Source organism: Brassica napus, chromosome C5 (genome assembly GCF_020379485.1).
Source record: "Brassica napus cultivar Da-Ae chromosome C5, Da-Ae, whole genome shotgun sequence".
In the NCBI taxonomy this organism is placed as follows: domain Eukaryota; kingdom Viridiplantae; phylum Streptophyta; class Magnoliopsida; order Brassicales; family Brassicaceae; genus Brassica; species Brassica napus.
Genome location: NC_063448.1, coordinates 4556130 through 4582176, shown reverse-complemented (window position 1 = coordinate 4582176; position 26047 = coordinate 4556130). Strand labels below are relative to the sequence as shown.

The 26047-nt window shown below is 39.2% G+C and overlaps 2 protein-coding genes and 3 pseudogenes across 3 annotated transcripts; 4 read left to right on the top strand and 1 right to left on the bottom strand.

The window, feature by feature from the left end:
* The first annotated feature begins 6991 nt into the window (after positions 1-6991).
* LOC125586935 lies at positions 6992-7810 on the top strand. Its single transcript, XM_048756847.1, has one exon. It carries the CDS (start codon positions 6992-6994, stop codon positions 7808-7810), a length of 819 nt encoding a protein of 272 aa, XP_048612804.1.
* A 735-nt stretch (positions 7811-8545) lies between these two features.
* Positions 8546-11006, top strand: LOC106350300 (pre-mRNA-processing factor 17-like). 2 transcript variants are annotated; one of them, XM_048757963.1, is made up of 2 exons: positions 8550-10301; positions 10685-11006. In XM_048757963.1, the coding sequence occupies exons 1-2, from the start codon at positions 8602-8604 to the stop codon at positions 10689-10691; spliced, it is 1707 nt and encodes a 568-aa protein (XP_048613920.1). In that variant the 5' UTR covers positions 8550-8601; the 3' UTR covers positions 10692-11006. The 2 variants fall into 2 exon arrangements, with proteins under 2 accessions (XP_048613921.1, XP_048613920.1); XM_048757964.1 differs by lacking the exon at positions 10685-11006 and having other exon boundaries at positions 8546-10305.
* A 13-nt stretch (positions 11007-11019) lies between these two features.
* On the top strand, positions 11020-13575 carry LOC125587452 (annotated as a pseudogene).
* Positions 13576-21733: 8158 nt separating this feature from the next.
* LOC125586933 lies at positions 21734-23812 on the bottom strand (annotated as a pseudogene).
* Positions 23813-23993: 181 nt separating this feature from the next.
* LOC125586932 lies at positions 23994-26047 on the top strand (annotated as a pseudogene).

Here is a 26047-nt window from a genome sequence, read left to right as displayed (position 1 = left end):
CCATATACATTATAATAATAACAACGAAATGGTACATGGTTAGTGGTACTTGAGGGGAAAACCCCCAATACGGTATCCGCAGTTCGAGTCCCGCTGGCCACCCGGGCTAGGTTAAATCCCAAGAATACGTGGAGTGCCGTGGGCCTCGTGGGAATAGTCGGTTGACCACGGTCGCCGGAAACCCGCGGTTATCACAAAAAAAAAAAAAAAATGGTACATGGTTCTGCAAAAAAGTATTACTCATTTTCACAAACTTCAGTTCCATTCCTAACTTCTAAACAATGTAACTAACTCCACAGGAAAATATTTAATATTTTAAAATTTAAGAATACATTTTATTTTAGATAAATAAATATAATTAACTATATTATCAATTTGAAGCCAAACGATCACAGCCTATATATTTTATATATAGTTGCCGTGAAGTTATTATATATCGTAAGAGTTTTTTTAACGTATCTATTCTATTAAAACAGCAACATGTCCGATTGATAAATGTGTGGTCATATTTTATAACTGCAGCTAAATTAACCACTTCCACTAACAACGAATTTTATGCAACCGTAATATTCATTTTTTTAAACTAACCGTAATTTACCTCATACTATTAAAAATTGAGAGGTATAATATTATTTATTAGTACGAAACTTATACGTGATTATATAGACTTCATGAAATATTCCTTTGATGATGATCAACTATTCCACATACAAATCATTAATAGAAATACCTATACAACCCAAATACAAACCCACTTTTAATAATTTGCGTTAGTTTTAGACAAAAATAAATAATATTTATTGGCTTAATAATATTTTTTTTGTCAGCGTTAGCTTTATAATATATAATTATAAATATTTGTTATTATCATGATATACAACTACCAACAGCCCATGAGTAAAAATCATAGCAAATATATATAACTTAATAATATATAGTTTTCAAAACCGATTAAAATTTAGACCAATACAATAAAAATTCATGAATCAATTCAGATAAACAAGAAATATAAATAGTTTTTTTTATAAGAAAATTAAATTATTTAATCTATCTATTCTATTAAATTAGAAACATGATCAGTTGATATTATTATGGAAGTATTATTTATAAAAATATATTCTACGGGTTTTAGCTTAACGGGTTTTACATAGGTTATTCGATTAAAAATATTTATTAAATATTTAGTGAAGACCTTATTAACCCATTTACATATATATTTAACAAAATATATTAAAATTTTAATTTTCAAAATATTTTTCAAATATTTTTCAAAACTTTTGTTCGGTTTTCTGTGCGTGTTGGATTTGATATTGGTTTTCGGATATAACACTTAAGAACTATTCGAGTATATATGCCAAATCTAATAGATTATGAGACTTTGATTTTTGGGTCGATTCTGAGTCAGATTTTTTGGATACAAATATTTTTCTTGACTAATTATGTTAGGTAACTACTAAGAAAATATAATATGTTGCAAATTTTAGGAATAAAGTTTAAAAATAATTTCTGAAATACATATGACATATAATTATGCAATTTGACATATTTAATATAGTTACCAAAAAATTATATTAAATTAAATTAATACTAAACACAAATATGATTACAAAAATAACACAAATATAAAAATTAAATTTCTCAAAAAAATTTAAACAAAAAATATACTTTAAAGGGCGGGTCAGAATCTAGTTCTATTCTATTAAAACAGCAACATGATCTATTGATATATGTGTGGTCCAACTATTTTAATACAATTATTAAAAAAAATTATTAATCATTTAAAAGAAATATTATACAAAGAAAAACACAAATATGACTAAAAATACAATTATAAAAATTAAATTTCTAAAAAAAATGTAAAACGAAAAATATACCCGCCATTAGTATTTTCTTAAAGTCAATGCATATTTTCATTTGAGAGTAATTTGTATATATCGATAAAAATTATTAAATAAGACAATTTCTCCAAAAAAATTAAGAAGCTATTAGACAACGACTGCTGCCTCTCTAGTAAACTCTGATGTTTAAGCATACATCATACATATCTTAAAAATGCATGAAAATGTTACAAAGAAATTGTTATAAAATCTTCCTCTATGGGCGTACTTATATTTTTATTTCATAAATATACAAACTACATGTTTGTTAAGTTTTATAACTCTTTTCAGTCGAACAAAAATAAAGTTTACTGAAAAATCACAAAACAAGTTATTGGTTTTAATTCAAAATTTATACTAGAAGAACTAGAAAAATGATACGTTCAAGAGTCTGATATATAAAAAGGAAAAGGAGAATTAAATCCCGATGGAGAACCCCTGGTTCCCACCCAACGATGTCTCCGCCCTGTCTCCGCCGCGTCTCACTACTGGTGATAGCTCCAGCCTCGTCCCCCCAAACCCCCCTGACCCTCCCGATCCCGATTACCCTCCCCTCGGCTCTGTTCCTCCCAAATCCTCTCGTTTTTCATCGCAAACTGCCAAATCCACAAGGCCAGCGACGAAATCCTCCACCCCTAAAACTGCGGCTGGTTCCACGTTCTCTACCCCAGCTCATTCATCAACTGGCTTCTCCAAGTCCACTGTTCTCAATTCTGGAAATTCAGCACCTCTGAACTACAAAATCCTTCAACCCAAACACTCTTCTCCTATTCAAACCAATAAAGCTTCTAGCGGCTCCCCCACCTTTCCAACCAACCCATCTCTGAACCAAACCCCTAAATCGTTTGCTACAGTAAACCCTGCCACCACTGTTCAACCTTCTTCTACCTTGCCTGCAGCCACTGAAACCTTCATCCCCTTCCCCATTAGCCACTCGAAAACCGCTCCACAATCAAATCCCCCTCCTCCCATCATAAAAAACCAACCCCCGGCTACCTCTACAACTGACCCAGCTCAATCTGCCCCTCCTCCGCTTTCCACCAACACTCCTCTACTCGAGAAATTAAGAAAACTAGAGGATAAGTCTTTGAAGCGCCTGGCTCCAGTCTCCTTGTCAGATAAAGGAATCCCTAGAGTTTTCATCCCGGACAATGTCTTTCAGAAAGGAGCTGAATTACACAAAGATTTCATAATCTGCTACTTTAATGGAAGGCCTCCCCCCTTCAATCAAGTTCAGAGCGTCCTCAACCACATGTGGGGGAAAGGAAAGCGAGTGGAGATTCATACTAACCCCTTGTCTAGATCCATGCTGGTGAGAATACCTTCAGATTACCTAAGGCAGAAAATACTTGACAAATCTGTATGGTATGTCGGTGAGTCCATGTTCCATGCCGTCCAGTGGTCCTCCTCAGTCTCAGCTTCATCGCCATCACTAGAATCTATCCAGATTTGGGCTCACTTAACAGGTATTCCATTAGACCTTCGCCACCAACAAGGATTGAGTCTGGTTGCGGGCCTGGTGGGAGAACCTAAAGAAATGGATGACTTCACAAAGAATCTGGTTAGTCTGACCCTATCACACGTAAAAGTTGCTGTAAACCTCACTAAACCACTACCAAGCGTAGTCGAGTTTGTGCGACAGAGTGGTGAAGTAGTTGAGGTCCAAGTGTCATACCCTTGGGTACCACCAACATGCTCGGTTTGCAAAGAGCTTGGTCATGTATCTCGTAACTGCCTCCAGGCCCCTCTACCTCCGAAATCTTCGGATGTTCCTGCAAAGAAGCCGCAACAAGCAGCATCAGCTTCTCAAAAAGGAAAAAATGTGGCTACTGCAACACCAACTACTAAAAAACCTGACCCTCTCCAGCCTACTCTAGAAAAAATCATTCCTTCCCCTTCATCAACTGTATACTCTCAAGCTTCTACCTCCACCACCCCACTTAATCCCGACCCTCCACCCCCACCAATTCAATCTCAACCTCCTAAAGCTCCTCCTCTAATAACCGCTACCCCCTTGGCCTCTTCTCACCCCCTAGCTGTCATCCCTTCTCCCTCAAAAAGCCCACCAGATACTTTTATCACCCCCTCTTTAAAAAGACCACGTTCTGATCCTGACCAAAAACCCTTCCCGTCCTTCATGGCCCAACTCTCTTACTACTCTACCAAACCCTTAGCCATCCACTCTTCCTCTTTTGTTAAACCCTTCTCTAATACCTTCTCTGTTTTGGATCCTGATGGTTCTCTTCACCCTGAAGAGACCATTGACTAATATCTTCGTATAGTAAACTAATATCTATGTATAGTAAGCTTTTTTTTTGGAATATCCGAAGCCTAAATGACCCGGATAAGCATAAGCCATTCTCTAACTGGTTATCTACTTATCACCCACTTTTTGGTGCTATTTTGGAGTCACACATTAAGGACCACAACCTAAACTATGTGATGAGCAAGGTCTGTAGAGGATGGAATTATACCTCTAATCACTCGGAAGATGAAGATGGTCGGATCATTATCATCTGGAAGGACTCGGTCTCTGTACGGGTCCTGAAGCAATCAAGCCAATCTGTCACATGTGAAGTTAAGCTGCCTGGCTCCCCTCTGTTTGTGTTCACTACTATCTACGCATTCAACGAGAGAGTCGAACGTACTGATTTATGGGTGGAGCTTCTTGATATCTATCAAACCCACTCACTTGATACTGTTCCGTGGGTTCTAGGGGGAGACTTTAACCAAATCATTCATCCAGCAGAGCACTCCATCCCTGCTGTTAACTCCCTTACTCCTGATATGATAGAGCTCAGGGACTGCTTCACACAAATGGGCCTCTTCGACTTAAGGTATCAGGGACCTCTGTTCACGTGGACCAATCGACAACCAGAGGATCCTATTGCAAAAAAACTAGACCGTCTATTGATCAATAATCATGTTATCAACCTCTTTCCTAACTGTTCGGCCTTCTTCCACCCAACCCTAGTCTCTGACCACAGCCCGTGTACCTTTGACCTAGCCACAAAGATCCCAGCCTCTGGAAACCGCCCCTTTAAATTCTATAATTTCCTCACAAAGCACCCGAGCTTTCACCAAGTAGTGCTTGATGCGTGGACACAGGCCGGAGATACCGTCTGGAACCTCACCGCCTTATACTGGAAACAAAAGCAGATTAAGAGCGATCTGAAACACTTAAATAGAGAGAATTATTCACAAATTCAGGTGAGAGTGAGTGAAGCTAACCGTGTGATTTTAGATGTGCAGGTACAAGTGCTCAATCACCCAACCACTCAAACTTTTGAAATGGAGAAGGAGGCGCTTCAGACATGGAAATTCTTAAGGGGAATCGAGGAGAGTTACTTTAAACAGAGATCGAGAGTTAACTGGTTGAAGGAAGGAGATCAGAATACTGTCTTCTTCTTCAGAATGGTCCAAAATCGCATGAACTTTAATTTCATAAGATCCTTTTTGTTGCCCTCAGGTGGGATAATATCGGATCCGATCCAGATGACCGTGCACGCAGTAACTCATTTCCAGAGGATACTGGGACCTTCACCTGTGCCTCCCCTGGGAATTATCTCCACTACTCAATGGTTTCAGTCTCTCACGGAGTTCACCTGCTCTCCTGATCTCTCTGCTCAAATGCTTGTTGCCCCCACAGACGAAGAGGTAAAGATGGTCATGTTTCAGATCAACCAGGACAAAGCGCCAGGGCCTGATGGCCTAACATCTGGGTTCTACAAAGCTTCTTGGAGCATCATAGGGCCTGAAGTTACTGCGTCTATACGTCACTTCTTCTTCTCCTGTTTCATGCCTGCCTCTACTAACGCTACCATTCTCTCACTGATACCGAAGCACTCTGGTGCTTCTTTGATCACAGACTACAGGCCCATCTCCTGCCTCAACACTATCTACAAGGTGATCTCCAGACTTCTAGTGAAGAGATTGAAGCCAATTCTCCCTGACCTGATCGTCCCAAATCAAACGGCCTTTGTAAAAGGAAGGTTGCTGGTGGAGAACACTTCCCTAGCTGCTGAGCTGGTTCAAGGATATCACAAGAGCAATCAATCAAAGAGAATTACTATCAAAGTGGATATAGCAAAGGCCTTTGATACCTTATCCTGGTCATTTTTGTTCTCCTGTCTACAAGCCATCAATATTCCTCCCTTATTCCTAGCTTGGCTAAGGGCGTGTATCTGTCATTCAAATTTTACGGTGGGTTATAATGGCTTCGTGAATGGATACTTCAAAGGTACACAGGGGCTCAGGCAAGGTGACCCCCTCTCGCCATACCTTTTTGTAATTGCCATGAATACTCTCTCCCTTATGCTGAACCAAGCTGCAAGAGATATGAAGTTCAACTACCATAAAAAATGTGAAGGATCCAAACTAACTCACTTATGCTTTGCTGATGACTTACTTATCTTTATAGATGGTTCTCTCAGCTCGGTTCAAGCTGTCCTCCAAGTACTGCGTGAGTTTGAGCTTCGGTCGGGTCTGGCAGTAAGTGTACAGAAATCCTCTTTCTTTGCATCTGCTCTCTCCACGCAGGAAACAGACCTGATAATGGTATCAACAGGCATGCCCTTAGGGGCTCTTCCAGTCCGTTACCTAGGTGTTCCTCTCTGTACTAAAAAGCTCTCCTTACTCCACTGTGAGGGTTTACTCCAGCAAGTTAAGAGCAGGCTGTCTTCTTGGAGTGCAAAGTCTCTCTCATTTGCTGGTCGGCTCCTACTCATCAAGACTGTCATTACGGGAATAACAACCTTCTGGTGCTCAACATTCATACTTCCCCAAGCCTGTGTGAAGCGGATCAACTCCCTTTGTGGTGTTTTCCTTTGGAAAGGAGATATAGAGGAACACCACGCTGCAAGAGTTTCTTGGGAGGTGGTGACAAAGCCAAAGAGAGAGGGAGGGCTTGGGATCAAGAATCTCAGAATCTGGAACAAGGCTTGCTGTCTGAAGTTGGTATGGCTGTTGTTCTTCCAAGCGGGTTCGGTATGGGTTGCTTGGTTCAAGGAGGAGGTGTTAGAAGGATGCTTGAGTAACCTTTGGATCACGGCTCCAAGCAGACGGTTCTCTTGGCAGGTAAACAAGATATTAAAACTTAGCCACTCTATATATGAATGGATCAAAATGGCCACTCTACTCGTTTCTGGAGTGACAATTGGTCGCCATATGGTTCTATGCGTTCATACTTGAATATAAGCGGTGACTCGGCACTGGGGATCTCCTCAGAGGCGACTCTTGCATCACTATACAGAGATAATTATTGGAGGCTACCACCTGCAAGATCAGAGGCATTAGTAAACATCCATGCTTTACTAATAACAACTACTCTCAACGATTCAGAAGACTTCTATGAGTGGGAAGTAGACGGGAGGAAAAGCAGAAAATATAGTACAGGAGTAGTCTACGGGAAGCTTTGTGATGAGGGAATCTCAGTACCTTGGTTCTACTCTGTGTGGAATAAAGGAGGGATTCCTAGGCACAGTTTTTTAGCTTGGCTATTTGTGTTGAACAGATGCCCAACAAAGGACAGGATACTCGGATGGGGCCTTCAAACTTCTCCTACATGTCTCCTTTGTAACCAAGTGGCTGAGAGTCGCAGACATCTCTTCTTTGACTGTAACTTCTCGTGGAACCTGTGGAGATCGGCTGCAAGGCGGTGTGGTATTCAGCCAGAGAGAACTTGGGATCGAGTCATGGCTCAGCTTCAATCAACAAACAGACGATCAACAACAGGTATTCTTCTTCGTATCTGCTGGCAGGCTTGCATTTACTGGGCTTGGACTGAGAGGAACGGTCGATTGCACCGCCAATTGTTTCGATCCACAGACGCAATCTCTCGCCTTCTGGAAAGGCAGGTGAAAGACAGAATCTCTTCGCTCAGGGACTCAAATCCAGGGGCTACTTCTCGGCTTATGCAGCAATGGCTGGCGTAAAGATCAAAGTCACCGTTCTCTTCTTCCATAACTTCGACCTCTTCGCTTTGCGATCATCTTTTCAATTTTATTTTGTAATTGGGCTTCTATGCTCGGGATCCTAAATATGTGTCATCCTAAACTAAAGGCCAATGGGCTAAAAACACTAGCTAATGGCTTGTATCTTTTTTTTTCTTTTGCATTTTTAATATGAAAGCTAAGTTCAAAAAAAAAAAAAAAAGAACTAGAAAAATGTGAAGGAGATGACAAAAAAAAAAGAATAATGTAAAGGAAAAACATAAATAAAACATATATGGTTGGGTCGGGTCCGACCTTTACACACACGAAAAACCAGCAGAGTTGAAATAGGAATAGTTTAATTTGTATATCTATCTATGACTTTTAATGTGTGACTTCACTCACTCAGCGAGAAGCAAAAGGAAACACACATTTCGCCATGTGTGATCGATCTCACCACCGTCAACAGAAGAAACCTTAAAATTAAATGCTGCTTTCGGTTTTATTCGGTTTGACTTGCAGTGATTTCAAATTGGTCCAGATTATTTTGGTTGTTGTTTAATAGTGTAAAAAGTACTATATGACGACTTTAGTCAAAAAAAAAAAAAAATGTATATGACGACTCGATTAGGGGACTTAAATGTTAAACAAGTATACTAGCGGGGTAAATGTGGAAACCAAACAAACGTTAGGGTTTATCTTTTCAAGTTTCACAAAATTGCAAAAAAAGGCAATTCTGAAACCCTTAAAAGAGCCTCTCAGAACAGTGGCGCAAATCTAGCAAAATCGCGAGAATGGATCTGATTCAATCCTACGACGGAGAAGACGCTTCTTCTTCGCCGGAATCTTCACCTCCTCGTATGCTGAAGGCGAAATCATCGGCCCCGGAGGTAGACGACACGGCGCTCGCTCTCACGGTATCCAACGCGAGCCAGTCGAAATCGAACCCGATCAACCCGACGCAGCACGCCGTCGTGTTCAACCCCACCTACGATCAGCTCTGGGCCCCGATCTACGGCCCGGCCCATCCCTACGCGAAGGACGGGATCGCGCAGGGGATGCGGAACCACAAGCTAGGGTTCGTGGAGGACGCCTCGATCGGGTCCTTCGTCTTCGACGAGCAGTACAGCACGTTCCAGAAGTACGGCTACGCGGCGGATCCCTCCGGGATGAACTACGTCGGCGACGCGGAGGCGCTGAAGCAGAATGACGGCGTTTCGGTTTATAACATCAAGCAGAGCGACCAGAAGAGGAGGAAGCTTGAGGAGAGCAAAGGGGAGGGGAAACGGGAGGAGGAGGTTGAGGCGGAGGCTGAGAATCCGGCGACGGAGGCGTGGCTGTTGAAGAATAGGAAGAGTCCTTGGTCGAGGAAGAAGGAGGTTGTTCAGGGAGAGTTGACTGAGGAGCAGAAGAAGTATGCGGAGGACCACGCCAAGAAGAAGGAAGAGAAGAGCCAACAGGGAGAAGCTAAAGGAGAGCCTTACACGGATAAGAGCACTTTCCACGGCAAGGAGGATAAAGATTATCAAGGGAGGTCGTGGATCGAAGCTCCTAAAGACGCAAAGGCTAACAACGACCATTGCTACATCCCAAAGCGTTTGGTTCATACGTGGAGTGGTCACACGAAAGGTGTTTCCGCTATTCGGTTCTTCCCAAAGCATGGGCATTTGCTTCTCTCTGCAGGTATGGATTGCAAGGTCAAGATTTGGGATGTGTATAACTCTGGTAAGTGTATGAGGACTTACATGGGTCACGGTAAAGCTGTGAGGGATATTTGCTTCTCTAACGATGGGACTAAGTTCTTGACTGCTGGGTATGATAAGAACATTAAGTATTGGGACACAGAGACTGGTCAAGTTATATCCACTTTCTCTACTGGGAAGATTCCCTATGTGGTTAAGCTGAATCCTGATGATGACAAGCAGAATATTTTGTTGGCGGGGATGAGCGATAAGAAGATAGTGCAGTGGGATATTAACTCCGGGGAGATTACGCAAGAGTATGATCAGCACTTGGGTGCGGTTAACACAATCACGTTTGTGGACAACAACAGAAGGTTTGTCACTTCAAGTGATGATAAGTCCCTCCGTGTGTGGGAGTTTGGGATACCGGTGGTTATCAAGTATATCAGCGAGCCTCATATGCACTCCATGCCCGCCATTTCTGTTCACCCGAATGGGAAGTGGCTTGCGGCGCAGAGCTTGGACAACCAGATTCTGATCTACGGCACCAGGGAAAGGTTTCAGCTGAATAAGAAGAAGAGGTTTGCAGGGCACATTGTCGCCGGTTATGCTTGCCAAGTTAATTTCTCCCCGGATGGGCGGTTTGTAATGTCGGGAGATGGAGAGGGTAGGTGCTGGTTTTGGGACTGGAAGAGCTGCAGAGTATTCAAGACTCTTAGATGTCACAACGGAGTATGTATTGGAGCCGAGTGGCATCCTCTGGAACAGAGCAAAGTCGCAACTTGTGGATGGGACGGCTTGATTAAGTACTGGTAAGTAATCTTCTTCCAATCTACTTTGTTATGTTATCTTGATACGTGCGTTCAACAAACGCTTGTGGCTAATTGTAGCAATGATTAGAGTTTTCGTTGGTAAGTAGCCTTGCATTTACTATATCATTTTCTGGTAATAGTTTCAACTTGGGATAAATAGTAGAGAATAAACTTCTCATGGATCTATTAGTACATATGTAAGATTTCCACTGTATGTTTCATCATTAGGGGGTCATGATTTTGGGCTTGGGCAGAGAAATAAACAAGTCTCTCTGCTTTGATTCTAATGTTGTATATTCACAAAGAGACATCTCTATTTCCATGATTACCAGCCATGTAACCTTCATACAGTTTGATACTGATGTTTTGCTGCGCATTTGCAGGGACTAAGACAAGCGTCTTGTCACAAGACAGAGGCATCGCGGAGAAAGAAGTAGTAATGACGGTCTACCTAGCCTGGGATATACAGAATGCTCTGCATCTTTGGGATACAAAGTCCCTTTTTGAGTTTCGCTTTCATCCGTTTTTAGATTCTTCAATGTTGTAACGCTTTCCGTTTAATGGATTGTGTAGTGGGATGACCAAAACAATTTCAAATGCTTGACTATATCGTTATCAAGATAGCATCTCAGACTTGAATATTTCGCAGAATCTGTGTTATATGAACTGTTGCAGCAATGTAGGCGCTTCTATTTTGTTTCGTTATCAATGGCTTGTGTTTACTTATTAGCAGATAACCAAATCTTGTTTATACACTACACTAGTCCGGTTCGGACAAATGCCTTGGTCCATTTACCTCCTGGTCCCCTCAGAAATAAAAAAGATATAAAAAAGTAAAAGGTAAAACAGCAGAGGAGGCAATCAAACAAAACTCTGAAATAATAATTTGCTATTGCCTGTCATTCAGTGTGGTCCAGTTTTTTGATGGGTCTCACCAATAATGGTTGTCTATCTGTATAAAGAAACCGTTGATATGGGGTGGTGAATGAGTAGAACAAATATGAGTCTAGACTGTGATCTCACTGTTCTAGAAGAGCTAACATCAAATGCGAAGCAAATACAAGACGATGTATTGACCAAGATACTCAAAGCTAACGCGAACACAGTGTACCTCGGACGTTTTCTCCAGGGGAGTGCGGATAAAGAGCTGTTCAAGAAGAACGTACCCGTGGTGAGCTATGAAGATCTTAAGCCTTATCTCGACCGTGTCGCAAACGGAGAACCCTCGGATGTCATTTCGGGGGAACCCATCACTGCGTTTTTAGTGAGGTATATACATCATCTTATCATTTAAATAACAAGAGTTGCTTATTTTACATATAAAAGATTGTGATAAATCTAAAGAGTTGTAATTAATGGTTGTTTAGCTCTGGAACTTCAAGTGGGAATCAAAAGATATTTCCTGCGAACAACATCTTCTTTAAGAATATTCAAATCTTCTATACGCTAGGCTATCTCGTTATGTCCAAGTAAATTTCCACAGTCATCCTTCTTTTGTATATTTGACGCTTTCATGACAACGATGGATTGATATATCTTTTTTTTCTGATTAATAATAAAGGCATTTCAATGGTTATAAGCAAGGAAAGGTGATTAGGTTTACGTTCATTCATCCGACATCCACAACTCCTTGTGGTTTGCCTCTTGCTCCTACGGTAACTAGCTTCACAAAGAGTGAATTTTTTAGGAGCCTGCCAAAAAATAGTCCAAGCCCCTACCAGATCATACTGTGTCCGGACGCCAAACAGAGTATGTACTGTCAACTTCTCTGTGGTCTTGTCCAGAGAGATGAGGTTGTAAGTGTTGGTGCTGTGTTCGCTTCTGTTTTGGTTCAAGTTATCCATTTTCTTGAAAATTACTGGAAAGAGTTGGCTAGTAATATCAGATGTGGTCATGTCAGCGAGTGGATCACCGACCTTAGCTGTAGAGAGACCGTCACTACCATCCTTGTTGAGCCAAATCCAGAATTGGCAGATCTAATCGAAAACGAGTGCCGACAAGAATCTTGGCAAGGTATAGTTTCACGACTTTGGCCTAAAGCCTAATGCATTGATGCTATTTTTACAGGAAGCATGGCTCAATACATCCCAGCATTGGAGTTCTACACTAATAAACTGCCTCTAGTCTCTAAATCTTATGCATCTTCTGAAGCATTTTTCGGGTTAAATTTGGAACCTCTAAGCAAACATGTGTCCTACACATTTCTACCCAACATGTCATACTTCGAGTTCATAGATGTCGATGGAGGAACCGAGGGCGAGATTGTTGATCTTGTGAATGTGAAGTTGGGTCACCACTATGAGCCCTTGGTCACAAACTTTTCAGGTAGAGTCTAATTCAACTGTTTCTATTATCAACTAAATCAAAACTATTTTTGTTTTGTTTTGTTTTGTTTTATTTTAGCTAATGTTGTTATAATATGATTATGTTGCTAGGTTTACACAGATGTAGAGTGGGGGATGTTTTAAAGGTCACTGGTTTTTACAATATGGCACCTCAGTTCAGATTTGTACGTAGAAAAAATGCGGCTTTAAGCGTTCACCTAGAGTCAACGACTGAAGAAGATCTTTTAAAAGCGTTGGCTCGTGCGACACTAGTTCTTGAATCTTCGGATTTAGTGATCATGGGTTTCACATGCTATGCCGATATCTCCACTGTTCCGGGTCACTATGTTTTTTACTTGGAACTCAAATCAAAAGTCAACAATAATAATAGCACTAATGTTCTATCACTTGATAACAAGGTATTGGTGGAATGTTGTTGTGTCATGGAGGAATCATTGAATAGTTTTTATAGGCTCTTCAGGAGCAAAAATGGTTCGATTGGAGCTCCAGAGATAAGAGTGGTGCAAGAGGGAACGTTTGGTTCTCTCATGGAGTTTTTTGTCTCCCGAGGTGCTTCTATAACTCAATACAAGACACCTATATGCATAAACTCTGCTGAGGCTTTAAAGGTTCTTGAAGACAAGGTTCTTGCTCGGTTCTTCAGTGACAAATCCCCTCCTTATCTGATCCTGGCGTGATGATGACCACCACCAAAAAAAACTACATCACCCTAATAATGAAGCAATAAATTTGTCTGGTGAGTGGTATGAGTGTTTTATAATTCCTTGTTGTTTAATTATGTCTTGTGTGCTTTTTCTCTTTTGTCGTCATGTTTACTGTTGTGGGTGTTTCAGTTAAATGTGATTGATGCATTCTTATGTTTTTTGAAAAAAACTGTGATGAAAACCATAACTAGATAGCATTGATCAATGAAAATGTCTTGGGATAAATAAGAGACTGTTATGTACAGCTTTAATCGGTTTGATTACTCTCACGGAATAGCTCAACGAGTTTGTTCCAGGTTTTAGTCCTCAAAGCGGAGGCTTCATTCGGTTTAAACCACTTCTTGTGAATCTGAAAGTGGAAACAAGACAACACAATTGCTGTTAACAACAAATTGTTAACTGGGCTTGTGGCCTGGTTGTGATTAACTCGAGGGAAAAAGCCCAATAGAGTGAAGCCACCAGGTTTCGAGTCCTGGCCATTGGGAATTAACATTTCGGCATCGATAGGGACAGGGGATCGACACGTGGCAACACGTGACTAATTTGGACCACTTATGTGGGGCCATGATACCCTTGTATAATTAAAAAAAAACAACAAAGTGTTTATAAGAGAGGAGAATATATATTATAAAAGAGAAACGCACCATTCCTAATTCCTGCAATTTCAACCTCTTAGGAGCATCCTCGATGAACCGTTGTATGAAGAAGAGCACAAACAGACCACAGTCGAAATCATTCTTTTGCTGCGGAACCTGTTGAAAGGGTGAAATGACATATAGTTTAGATGAAGACTACAATTTGTCTTTTAAGAAACACTCATATATAAAACTTAAGATGGTAAAAGAGACTAGCCTTCACTTCAGCTTCGTTGATTCTATGTGGAAGGTATGAACGGTAATATTCATATATCTCTCATAGAAGAGTGGCTACAGCATGATTATATACAGATACGACTAATACCCTAGGAGCTCTGTATTTACATATGTTACCATAAGTGTATTATGAGAATATTACAGACTTGATAGAGAGGGATCTAGTATCCTTAACACGCCCCCTCAAGATGGAGAGGGTTCAGCCACTCCAATCTTGTTTCGTAGTTCAGTATATCTTTGACGAGGAAGCGGCTTTGTTAGTGCAACAGCCAACTGGTCTTTTGTATTGACGTGAGACACTCTGAGCATTCCATGTTGTATCTGGCCGCGGATGAAGTGGTAATCAAGAGCAACATGTTTCATACGGGAATGAAACACCGGATTGGCACAAAGAAAAGTAGCACCGAGATTGTCACAGTATATGACTGGAGGAGAGATTAAGACGATACCCAGTTCAGTGAGCAAGTTGCAAATCCATCTGATCTCTGCTGATGTGTTTGCCACCGATCTGTATTCCGCTTCTGTACTTGAACGGGCAACTCCAGATTGCTTCTTTGCAGTCCACGAAACAGGTGACTTTCCGAGATAGACAATGTGAGCATTTGTAGAGATGAAATCATCGGCATCGCCTGCCCAGCCAGCATCAGAAAAGGCATGGAGACTGAGAAAATTCCGAGCTGAGAAGTAAATGCCATGAGAGGGAGTAGCTGCAAGATATCTCAGAATTCTTTTTGCTGCCTGCCAGTGAAGATCAGTGGGTCGATGCATGAACTGAGAAAGTCGGTTAACAGCATAAGCGATGTCAAGGCGTGTAAACTGTAGATACTGAAGACTTCCAATGAGTTTCCTATACTCCTTTGGATCATCAATGGCAGTGCCAGACCTCAATGTTAGCTTGGGAGCAGAAGCCATGGGCGTACAGACAGGGTTGGCATCTTCCATCTTGTACTGATGTAGGAGATCAAGGATGTACTTCCGTTGAGATAGGTGAAGGCCACTGCTGGTTCGACGAGCTTCAATGCCAAGAAAATAATTGAGTTCCTCCGGGTCTTTAACTGAAAAACGTGACGCAAGAAGGGTCAGAATCCGCGTGATGGCCGCCTTGTTATTCCCAGTTATGAGAATATCATCAACATAAACTAGCAAATACACTAGTTCTTTCCCATTGTTATAGATGAAGAGAGACGTGTCCGCCAGTGAGTTTTTGAAGCCAAGACTGAGGAGAAAGGTTTGAAGTTCTTCGTACCAAGCACGGGGTGCTTGTTTGAGTCCATAGACAGCTTTCCGAAGACGACAAACATGGGATGGTTTGTCTGGATCAATGAAGCCGGGTGGTTGCTCCATGTAAACTTCCTCTTTCAGAGTTCCTTGAAGGAAGGCATTATTGACATCTAGTTGTTGGATAGGCCATGATCGAGAGACTGCAATATCCAGGATAAGACGGATTGTGGTCGCCTTTATGACCGGACTGAATGTAGAAGTATAATCACGCCCAAACTGCTGTGTGTAGCCTTTGGCAATGAGGCGGGATTTACAGCACTTATGACTCCCATCTGCAAAGAACTTATTAGTATAAATCCAGCGACAACCAATGATATTTTGATGAGCTTGACGAGGAACGAGCTCATAGGTCTGGTTGCGAGCAAACGCATCCAGTTCAGTTGACATAGAGCCTCTCCACCTCTTATCAAGTAACGCTTGGTTCACCGTCCTTGGTTCAGGAGGGTAGTTGTTGGTGTATCTAGCTGAGAGGTTGAGTTTGGTTTTTGGTTTGGAGATGTTATTCTTTTGACGGGTGGTCATGGGATGTTTATTTGCTATTATCGGGGCTGGTTCTGGAGGAAGGGAGGAAGACGACGAGGGTTGAGAAGATGGATTTGTGGTTGGCCCTAAGGGGTTTGTGGTTAGGTTTTCAGGTTGGGCCTGAGATGGTTGTGGGCTTCGTTGGTTTAGATTTGGAGAAGAATTATTTTGGGTGTATGGGCTTGGGTTGGTTTGGTTTAAAGGAAGAGGGCCGGTTTGATTTGAAAGATTAGAGTTAGGGATCATACCTGATTGTGTTTCACGAACAACGCCACCGTCTGAGTTCTCCGATGTCACCGGCGGTGGAGAAGCTATCCTCGGGGTCCCCAGAGATGGCATAGTAGAGTCAGCGAGTGGCGGTCTGAGGGGAATAAGAGAGTGTAAAGGTTCATTTTGCTGAGGTGAGTTGGGTTCGGAGGAAGCTCGGGGTTTTGAAGATCGTGGAAAGGGGAAGACTTGTTCATCGAACTGAACGTGTCTGGAGACATAGATTCTCCTTGTTGTCAGCTGAAGACATAAATAGGCACTCTGAGATGTGGAGTATCCCAAGAAGACACACGGAGTAGAACGGTTGTCAAGTTTATGAGTGCTATAAGGGCGAAGCCAGGGAAAGCATAAACAACCAAAGATCTTCAGCTTGTCATAGTTAGGAGTGGTTCCAAACAGCTTTGCAAATGGAGATGTCATGTTCAAAACCGGAGTTGGGAGACGATTTATGAGATAAACGGCGGTGGAGAACGCATACGTCCAGTAGCTGCGAGGCATTCCTGCATGAGATAAGAGAGAGAGTTCGGTCTCAACGATGTGGCGGTGCTTGCGTTCAGACACTCCATTGTGTTCTGGGGTATGGGGGGGGGAGAAGTGAGATGAGATATGCCTGCTGCAGAGAGGAAGGACTTGAGCGCCAGGTACTCTCCACCATTGTCTGAGTATAAAGTACCGATTTTGAGGTTGAACTTATTCTCCACAAGAGCTTTAAAAGAAGTGAAAACCTCACGGACTTGGGACTTGGTTTTCAAGGGGAAGAGCCACGAGTACCGTGTAAAATGATCAACAAAGACTACATAATATTTGTAGTTATCGACAGAGATCACAGGAGACATCCAGACATCAGTGAAAATATATTCAAGAGGTTTGTTTGAGGAGATTGAGGTTTGAGAAAAAGGTAGTTTATGGGATTTATTAATAGAACAATCTGGGCACAACGAAGGCTGTGAAGAAGAATGCAACACTGGAATAGAAAACTTTGAAACAATAGTTTTTAAAGTAGACAAAGAGGGGTGGCCCAAGCGATCATGCCAGTCTTTAAGAGTTGGTGTAGGTTTGGTGGAGACGAAAAAGGATTGAAGGGTGGAAGGGGAAGCTGGCCACTCGTATAACTCATTCTTGGTTCTGCCGTGGAGCAATGGGGCACCCGAGGATAGATCCTTCACCTGAAAGTGAGCAGGGAAAAATTCAACGGAGACTTTGTTAGCGTTACACAACCGATATACTGAGATAAGGTTCTTGTGAATGTTAGGAACACAGAGAACATTAGTTAAAGACAAGGGTTTAGAGGAAGAGGGAAAAGATAGTGAACCAGTGTGCGTTATTGGCAGAGGAGAGCCATCGCCTATGAGCACAGCATCGTTGCCATTGTACGGTGAGTGCAGAGCAAGGTTGTCAAGATCGTTCGTCATATGGTGAGTGGCCCCACTGTCGAGAAGCCAGGAGTTGTTCAGAGTGGTTGCACCAAGAGCAAGGTTCGCACGTGGTTGCCATGGTGGATAGGCGTTGTTGACGGAGACGCTACCAGTAGAAGAACCATGACCATGAAGCTGAGGACACCTGCGTGCGCTATGGCCCTGAACTCCACAGATTTGACAACGCCCCTGGTATCCTCTTGTGAACCTTTTTGATACTTGTTGTTGTTGTTGCCATGCTTGTGTTGTTGATTGCGGTTCCACTGTTGATTGTTCTGAGGCATGCGCGGGTGATTGTAACGAGAGTTTGGCGGCTGTGTGGAAGCAACATTAGCAGTGACAGGAATAGCTGCAGGTTCCTTCAAGGAGGTGAGGAGCTTAGCTTCTTTGTTGAGAAGCTTCTCATGAATTTCCGTCACAGTAGGTGTGATGTCACGTCCTTCTAACTGATCCACAATTGACTTGTATTCTTCAGGAAGACCACCAAGGATGTATTCAACTTGATCTTCATGCTCAATAGGTTTCCCAACGAGTGCAAGTTGATCAAATCTCGTAACAAACCCTTGCAGGTACTCATGAATAGTCTTTGTACCTTTTGTCCAGCCCTTGATTTGGAGTTTGATCTGCTGGATATGACCCCTTGTAGGTTTGGCATATGTGGGAGAGAGTGGACCAGATCTCAACAGCTGTCTTCGCAGTGGATACAATAGGTTGGATAGTGGGCGTAATGGCACCTATTAGACCACTGAAAATAAGACGATCTTGACGGGTCCAAGTAGTGAACTCGGGATTCGGTGTGGTGACTCCGTCGTTGACACAGTGGGCGCTGGCGGTGGGTTGGAGCCATCAAGGTGACCAGAAATTCCATAGCCATCCAGAAGAGCCTGAATCTGGATACTCCACATGAGAAAGTTGTTTGAGGAAAGTTTGGTAACATTGGACATGTTAATGTGAAGGAGCGCTTTGGGTGTGATCTCAACGGTTTTCAGCAGTTGTGGTGGACATGGTTGAATTGAGGAAGAAGAAGAAGAAGCAAAGAAGAGGGGATCGAATAGATCGAGCAAAAGAAGAGAAGCGGAGAGATTTTAAGAAGAAAAACTTTAAGAAGGCTCTGATACCATATGAACGGTAATATTCATATATCTCTCATAGAAGAGTGGCTACAGCATGATTATATACAGATACGACTAATACCCTAGGAGCTCTGTATTTACATATGTTACCATAAGTGTATTATGAGAATATTACAGACTTGATAGAGAGGGATCTAGTATCTTAACAGAAGGTTCTTCATATGTTTTCTGAGATTGGTAAATCCGGTAATTTGTATTTTTCTTCGGAAGCAAAACTTAATATGGGAACAAATTCATTAGAAACAATACATTAAATATTGGGAAAATTCTAAAAATACCCAACTAATTTTTGTTAAGTTTTTTAATACCCAAACTTTTTTTCCGTCCAATTTAATCTCCCAACTAATTATTTTTCTCACTTTAATACATAAAATTTTAAATTGTGACCTCTTTTAATACTTAAACTTTGTTTATTTTAATTAAAATACTAATAAGTTTTCAAACGAAATTTAAAAGATCTTCAAATCTAAGAAAAATGTAAAACAAAATCTAATTTTATTTTAAGATTTAGAAAGTATGTTAAATAAACTATGGAGAAAATTTTAAAAATATAAAATTTAATTTTTAAGAAAATAAATAAATTTGTTTTTTTTATTTCAGAAAAAAAAAATTTACTACTTAAAACTTTTATTATAGAATTTAAGATTAAATAAAATTTAGATACTTTTATTTCTCAAGCATAAAATAAAATAGAATTTTCTGAGATTTTTTTATAAATTTTAGAGAGATTTTTAAATTTCATTTGAAACTTATTAGTATTTCTATTAAAATAAATAAAGTTTGGGTATTAAAATGCACAATTTTAATGTTGGTGTATTAAAATGAGCAAAATAGTTTATCGGGGTATTAAATTGGGTAGTAAAAAAGTTTAAGTATTAAAAAGCTTAAAAAATTTACTTGGGGTATTTTTATGAAATTTACCCTTAAATATTTCATGTATTTAATTTGTTTATATTTTGTTGTGTCAATAAAAGACGGTAAATTGTCAAAAATATCACATTCATAGTATCATTTTTCATGTTTACACTAAACATTTTTGCTTCTTCAGTTTTTAATGAAGGGTAAAAGACATTTATAACCCTATGGCTAACTAATCTAGACTTGGATTTAGAGTTGAGGGGTGGGGTAGAGTTTTTTTGAAATATGAAATTTAAGATTCTAATAAATATTTAAATAAATACTTAGAAAATTTAAAAAAAATTAAAAAATGTTTAAAACATAATTTTTTTATTTTTAAAAAGAAATTTTGAAAAAAAAGTATAATTCGAAAACATAATTTCTTTTTACTTATTTAAATAATTATTTATTATATATATAAAGAACATGAATATAAGAGTCTTTTGTCACTTAATAAAAAATGTATTTTTGAAAATATCTTTTTAGTGGTGGTAAACATAAAATTCCCACATAAAAGACACTTTGGCTTTTAATAGTTTATTGGAAGGGAAATTGCCACAAATACCACATTCATAGTACCACTTTTCATGTCTACACTAATCATTTTTATTCTCACTTTTTATGAAGGGTAAAAGACACTTATACCCCTAGAGTTAACTAATATAGACTTAGGGTTTACAGTTGAGGGGTGGTGTAGGATTTTTGGAATGTGAAATTAGGATTCTAATAAATATATAATAAATACTTAAAAATATAAAAAGAAATTTAAAAATAGTTTCAAATATAATTTTCGATTTTAAAAAAGAAATTTTGAAAATAAATAAAAAAATTTCGATAAAAGAAAATTCAAAAAAAAATTATAAAAAAGTTCGAATCTGAAAAAGTATAATTCGAAAACATAAAAAAAGTTATTTTTTAATTTCGTAATTTTTTTTTATGTTTTTATTTTTTTTTTTTTTTTTTATTTAAATAATGATTTATTATATATATAGAGAACAAGTGTATAAGAATCTTTTGCATCTTAATGAAGAATGTATTTTTGAAAATGTCTCTTTAGTGGTGGTAAAGATGAAAAGTAGTATTATGAAAGTGGTAAACATGAAATTTCCCTGTTGGTAAACCCTGGAGTACTATGACTAATATTTATAGTAATGATAGTTTGAGTTTCCAATTCACAACACAATCATCTCTATTTCAAGAAAGAATATAATGTCCTCTATGATATAAATAACATCCATAATTGCATAGTGAAATTCTTGAAATTAGTGAAAAAATTTAAGCCCAAATCAATCGCCTTATGTTAAATTAAAAATAGGTTTTAATTACAACTAAAAATGGTCACGGCCTAACTTATACAATCGAAAACATAATAGTATAATATATATTAAAAATTTGAGCACATATAAATTTTAATTTTTCAATACTATATGTTTTAAATTTTAATTTTATAAACTTCTACTTCTGCGCGGTCTTGTCCTAGTTTCTTAATATATTCTGATTATGGCATGCATTCTTTTCAAGCTTTTGAAGAAAAGACTTTCCAAAGGCAATGATCTGTGATGAAAAGCACTAATTAAAGAGCATTGATCAATGTGAATGTCTTGGCATAAATCAGGAACTCTGTTCTGTACAGCTTTAATCTATTTGATTAATCTCACCGAATAGCTCAACGAGTTTGTTCCATATTATTGATCCTCAAAGCGGAGGCTTCATTTGGTTTAAACCAGTTCTTATGAATCTGGAGGTGGAAACAAGACAAGAATTTGTTTAACAACAAAAAGTGTTTATGAAGAGAGGAGGATATATATATATATATATATATATATATATATATAATAAGAGAGAGAGAGAGGCGCACCATCCCCATTCACCTACTTAACGAAAAATGAAGCAATAACGTTACTTGTGACTTGTGAGAGTGGCTTGCGTGTTGTTTATAAATGCTTTTGGTTTTCTGTGTGCTTTTCTCTTTTGTCATCGTTTTTATTGTGGGTGATTCAGTTAAGATTGATGCATTCTTATTTATTTTTTTACAACTGTGTGATGAAAAGCCATACTTAAGAAATCACTGATAAATGAGAATGTTTTGGCATAAATCAGGGACTCTGTTCTATGTACAGCTTTAAACTGTTTGATTACTCTCAAGGAATAGCTCAATGAGTTTGTTCCAGATTTTGATCCTCAAAGCGGAGGCTTCTTTGGGTTCAAACCACTTCTTGTGAATCTGGAGTTGGAAACAAGACACCAACTAGTGTTAACAACAGTGTTTATAAGAGATGAAGAATAGAGATAATAGAAAAAAGAAACGCACCATTCCCAGATCCTGCAGTTTCAACCTCTTAGGAGCATCTTCGATGAACCGTTGTATAAACAAGAGCACAAACAGACCACAGTCGAAATCATTCTTTTGCTGCGGAACCTGTTGAATGAAAAGTGAAATGCCATATAGTTTAGATGAAGACTACAATTTGTCTTCTAAGAAATACTACTTAAAAGATGGTAAAAGAGACTAGCCTTCACTTCAGCTTCGTTGATCCTATCTGGAAGGTCTCTCCATATCTTTTCTGAGATTGGTAAATCCGGTAGAGAAGCATCTTGATTCAGGTAACTCCACTCCTCAATCAGAAACCTAATCAAACCACATATGAAACAAACGGAATCTAGTGAAGATGGTCTTTAACACTGAGAAACTGTATGCAATGATTCCTCTAGTCTCACCTTTTGACGTTATTAAAAATTGATCTTGTTGGATGAAGTCCCAATGAATCCAAGTGAAATATAGTCAAACCTGATTCATCCTCCTTGCTGGGATGCAAATGATCACCAAGCTCCAGTGGAGACTGAAACATGTAAGAGAACAAACTATTATGCAATCAAAGAACATACTGAGATACCATAATCTAAAATAGCACTTTATGCATAATACCCACAAGATTAAATGATTGAATATCATGCCAAAAAGATGTAATCATGGAAGTATTAATAGACAACAGTCAGGAAAATACTTACTCCTCATGAATTGGTATAAATATATATGATTTGCGAAATAGATCAAAACCTTTCCACCACCGTCTCAACCTCACAAAAGATGCTTCCTTGTCGTTACCCTACTTACATTGAAAAGACAATACGCAGAGACCGCATAAGTAGCCAAAAAGAAATATATGTGAATCACAAGATTCAAAAGAGATGCTATCATCAGATTCTCTTACTTCTTGCTACAGTTGAACATTAAATTTAGATTCAACCATCTATTTTCAAGCAATGAAACTCAGGACAAAGAAACCCACCTTGTATGAAACAGCTTCTATGAGCTTCTTGTAAAAAAATGTGTTAAAGAAATGGCAATCAGCAGCTGTCTGATTCGCTGCAAACACCTGGTGCTGCGGAACCTAGCCAAACAAAAGGGAGAATAATCACACAAAAGAAGAAAAAAAGAAAAAAAAAAGCAGTAACACAAGATATATAATTGTAATATGGTGAAGTCCGTCACTCAAAAGTCACCTGATGTAGAAATTTATAACTGGAGATGTAAGACATTCTCTAGGTGAAAGGCATTTAAGATCATCAAGAGACACTTGAACAAGGTCTGGGTCATCCCTTGATAAGTGAAGAAAAATAACAATGTCAGTGAGTAAACCTACACCAACTACTAACATGAAAGCTTTTTCACTAACCTTGATGGGTAGCAAATATCTCCCGGTAACCTGCAGATTTTCACTAAAACTAAGTTACTTCCAACAAGAATCACAGTCACTTGATGAAAGGCAAAACAGAAACAACTCTTTTTTTTTACCCTTCAGGAAGTTCAAGAGCTTCCTCTACTACCACTGGAGACTCAGGTTCCTCTTCGTCCAAATTAATAACTTTATCATCTTTCTATAGCAAAAAAAAAAGTGTCAGAAAAGGTGCTGAGCTTAGTTTATATTAATTGTGTACAAAATATATGGAATAAGATGAGATACCTTCCTGCAGCTTGACCTCTGTGATAGAGATGCTTTTACAGCTCAACTCCGTTAGAGAAGAAAAAGTAAATATACGTCAATACACTTAACTCTCGATGAAGCAGTAGCATAGAGAAAAGATAGGACCTAGGAGTATCATTCCAACGACGTCGTCTTCATCATCATCACATCAACGAGTAAATAAGGGGAAGATTCCTTTTCTTTTCTACTTAGAATTCAATCGTTCCCGCTTCCTTTTGGTCCTTAAATGATATAAAATTGAAGACTGACACCGTTGGAGACGATACTCCAATGCTCCCTTTCTTTCTCTATGCTACTAGCCTTTCCTCCAGCTTTCGTGTATTGACCTTATATTTACTTTTTTGTCTCTCACAGTGAGTTGGCTGTAAAGCAATCTCTATCACAAGGTCAAAGCTGCCAAGAGGTAATCAAAAAATTCCATATATTTTGTACACAATTTATAAACTAAGCTCAGCACCTTTTCTGACACTTTTTTTTTTGCTATAGAAATCAGATGATAAAGTTATTAATTTGGACGAAGAGGACCTGAGTCTCCAGTGGTAGTAGAGGAAGCTCTTGAACTTCCTGAAGGGTAAAAAAAGAGTTGTTTTCTGTTTTTGCCTTTCATCAAGTGACTGTGATTCTTGTTGGAAGTAACTTAGTTTTAGTGAAAATCTGCAGGTTACCGGGAGATATTTGCTACCCATCAAGGTTAGTGAAAAAGCTTTCATGTAGTAGTTGGTGTAGGTTTACTCACTGACATTGTTATTTCTTCTTCACTTATCAGGGATGACCCAGACCTTGTTCAAGTGTCTCTTGATGATCTTAAATGCCTTTCACCTAGAGAATGTCTTACATCTCCAGTTATAAATTTCTACATCAGGTGACTTTTGAGTGACGGACTTCACATATTACAATTATATATCTTGTGTTACTGCTTTTTTTTTTTCTTTTCTTTCTTTTGTGTGATTATTCTCCCTTTTGTTTGGCTAGGTTCCTGCAGCACCAGGTGTTTGCAGCGAATCAGACAGCTGCTGATTGCCATTTCTTTAACACATTTTTTTACAAGAAGCTCATAGAAGCTGTTTCATACAAGGTGGGTTTCTTTTGTCCTGAGGTTTCATTGCTTGAAAATAGATGGTTGAATCTAAATTTAATGTTCAACTGTAGCAAGAAGTAAGAGAATCTGATGATAGCATCTCTTCTTTGAATCTTGTGATTCACATATATTTCTTTTGGCTACTTATGCGGTCTCTGCGTATTGTCTTTTCAATGTAAGTAGGGTAACGACAAGGAAGCATCTTTTGTGAGGTTGAGACGGTGGTGGAAAGGTTTTGATCTATTCCGCAAATCATATATATTTATACCAATTCATGAGGAGTAAGTATTTTCCTGACTGTTGTCTATTAATACTTCCATGATTACATCTTTTTGGCATGATATTCAATCATTTAATCTTGTGGTATTATGCATAAAGTGCTATTTTAGATTGGTATCTCAGTATGTTCTTTGATTGCATAATAGTTTGTTCTCTTACATGTTTCAGTCTCCACTGGAGCTTGGTGATCATTTGCATCCCAGACAAGGAGGATGAATCAGGTTTGACTATATTTCACTTGGATTCATTGGGACTTCATCCAACAAGATCAATTTTTAATAACGTCAAAAGGTGAGACTAGAGGAATCATTGCATACAGTTTCTCAGTGTTAAAGACCATCTTCACTAGATTCCGTTTGTTTTCATATGTGGTTTTGATTAGGTTTCTGATTGAGGAGTGGAGTTACCTGAATCAGATGCTTCTCTACCGGATTTACCAATCTCAGAAAAGATATGGAGAGACCTTCCAGATAGGATCAACGAAGCTGAAGTGAAGGCTAGTCTCTTTTACCATCTTTAAGTAGTATTTCTTAGAAGACAAATTGTAGTCTTCATCTAAACTATATGGCATTTCACTTTTCATTCAACAGGTTCCGCAGCAAAAGAATGATTTCGACTGTGGTCTGTTTGTGCTCTTGTTTATACAACGGTTCATCGAAGATGCTCCTAAGAGGTTGAAACTGCAGGATCTGGGAATGGTGCGTTTCTTTTTTCTATTATCTCTATTCTTCATCTCTTATAAACACTGTTGTTAACACTAGTTGGTGTCTTGTTTCCAACTCCAGATTCACAAGAAGTGTTTTGAACCCAAGAAGCCTCCGCTTTGAGGATCAAAATCTGGAACAAACTCATTGAGCTATTCCTTGAGAGTAATCAAACAGTTTAAAGCTGTACATAGAACAGAGTCCCTGATTTATGCCAAAACATTCTCATTTATCAGTGATTTCTTAAGTATGGCTTTTCATCA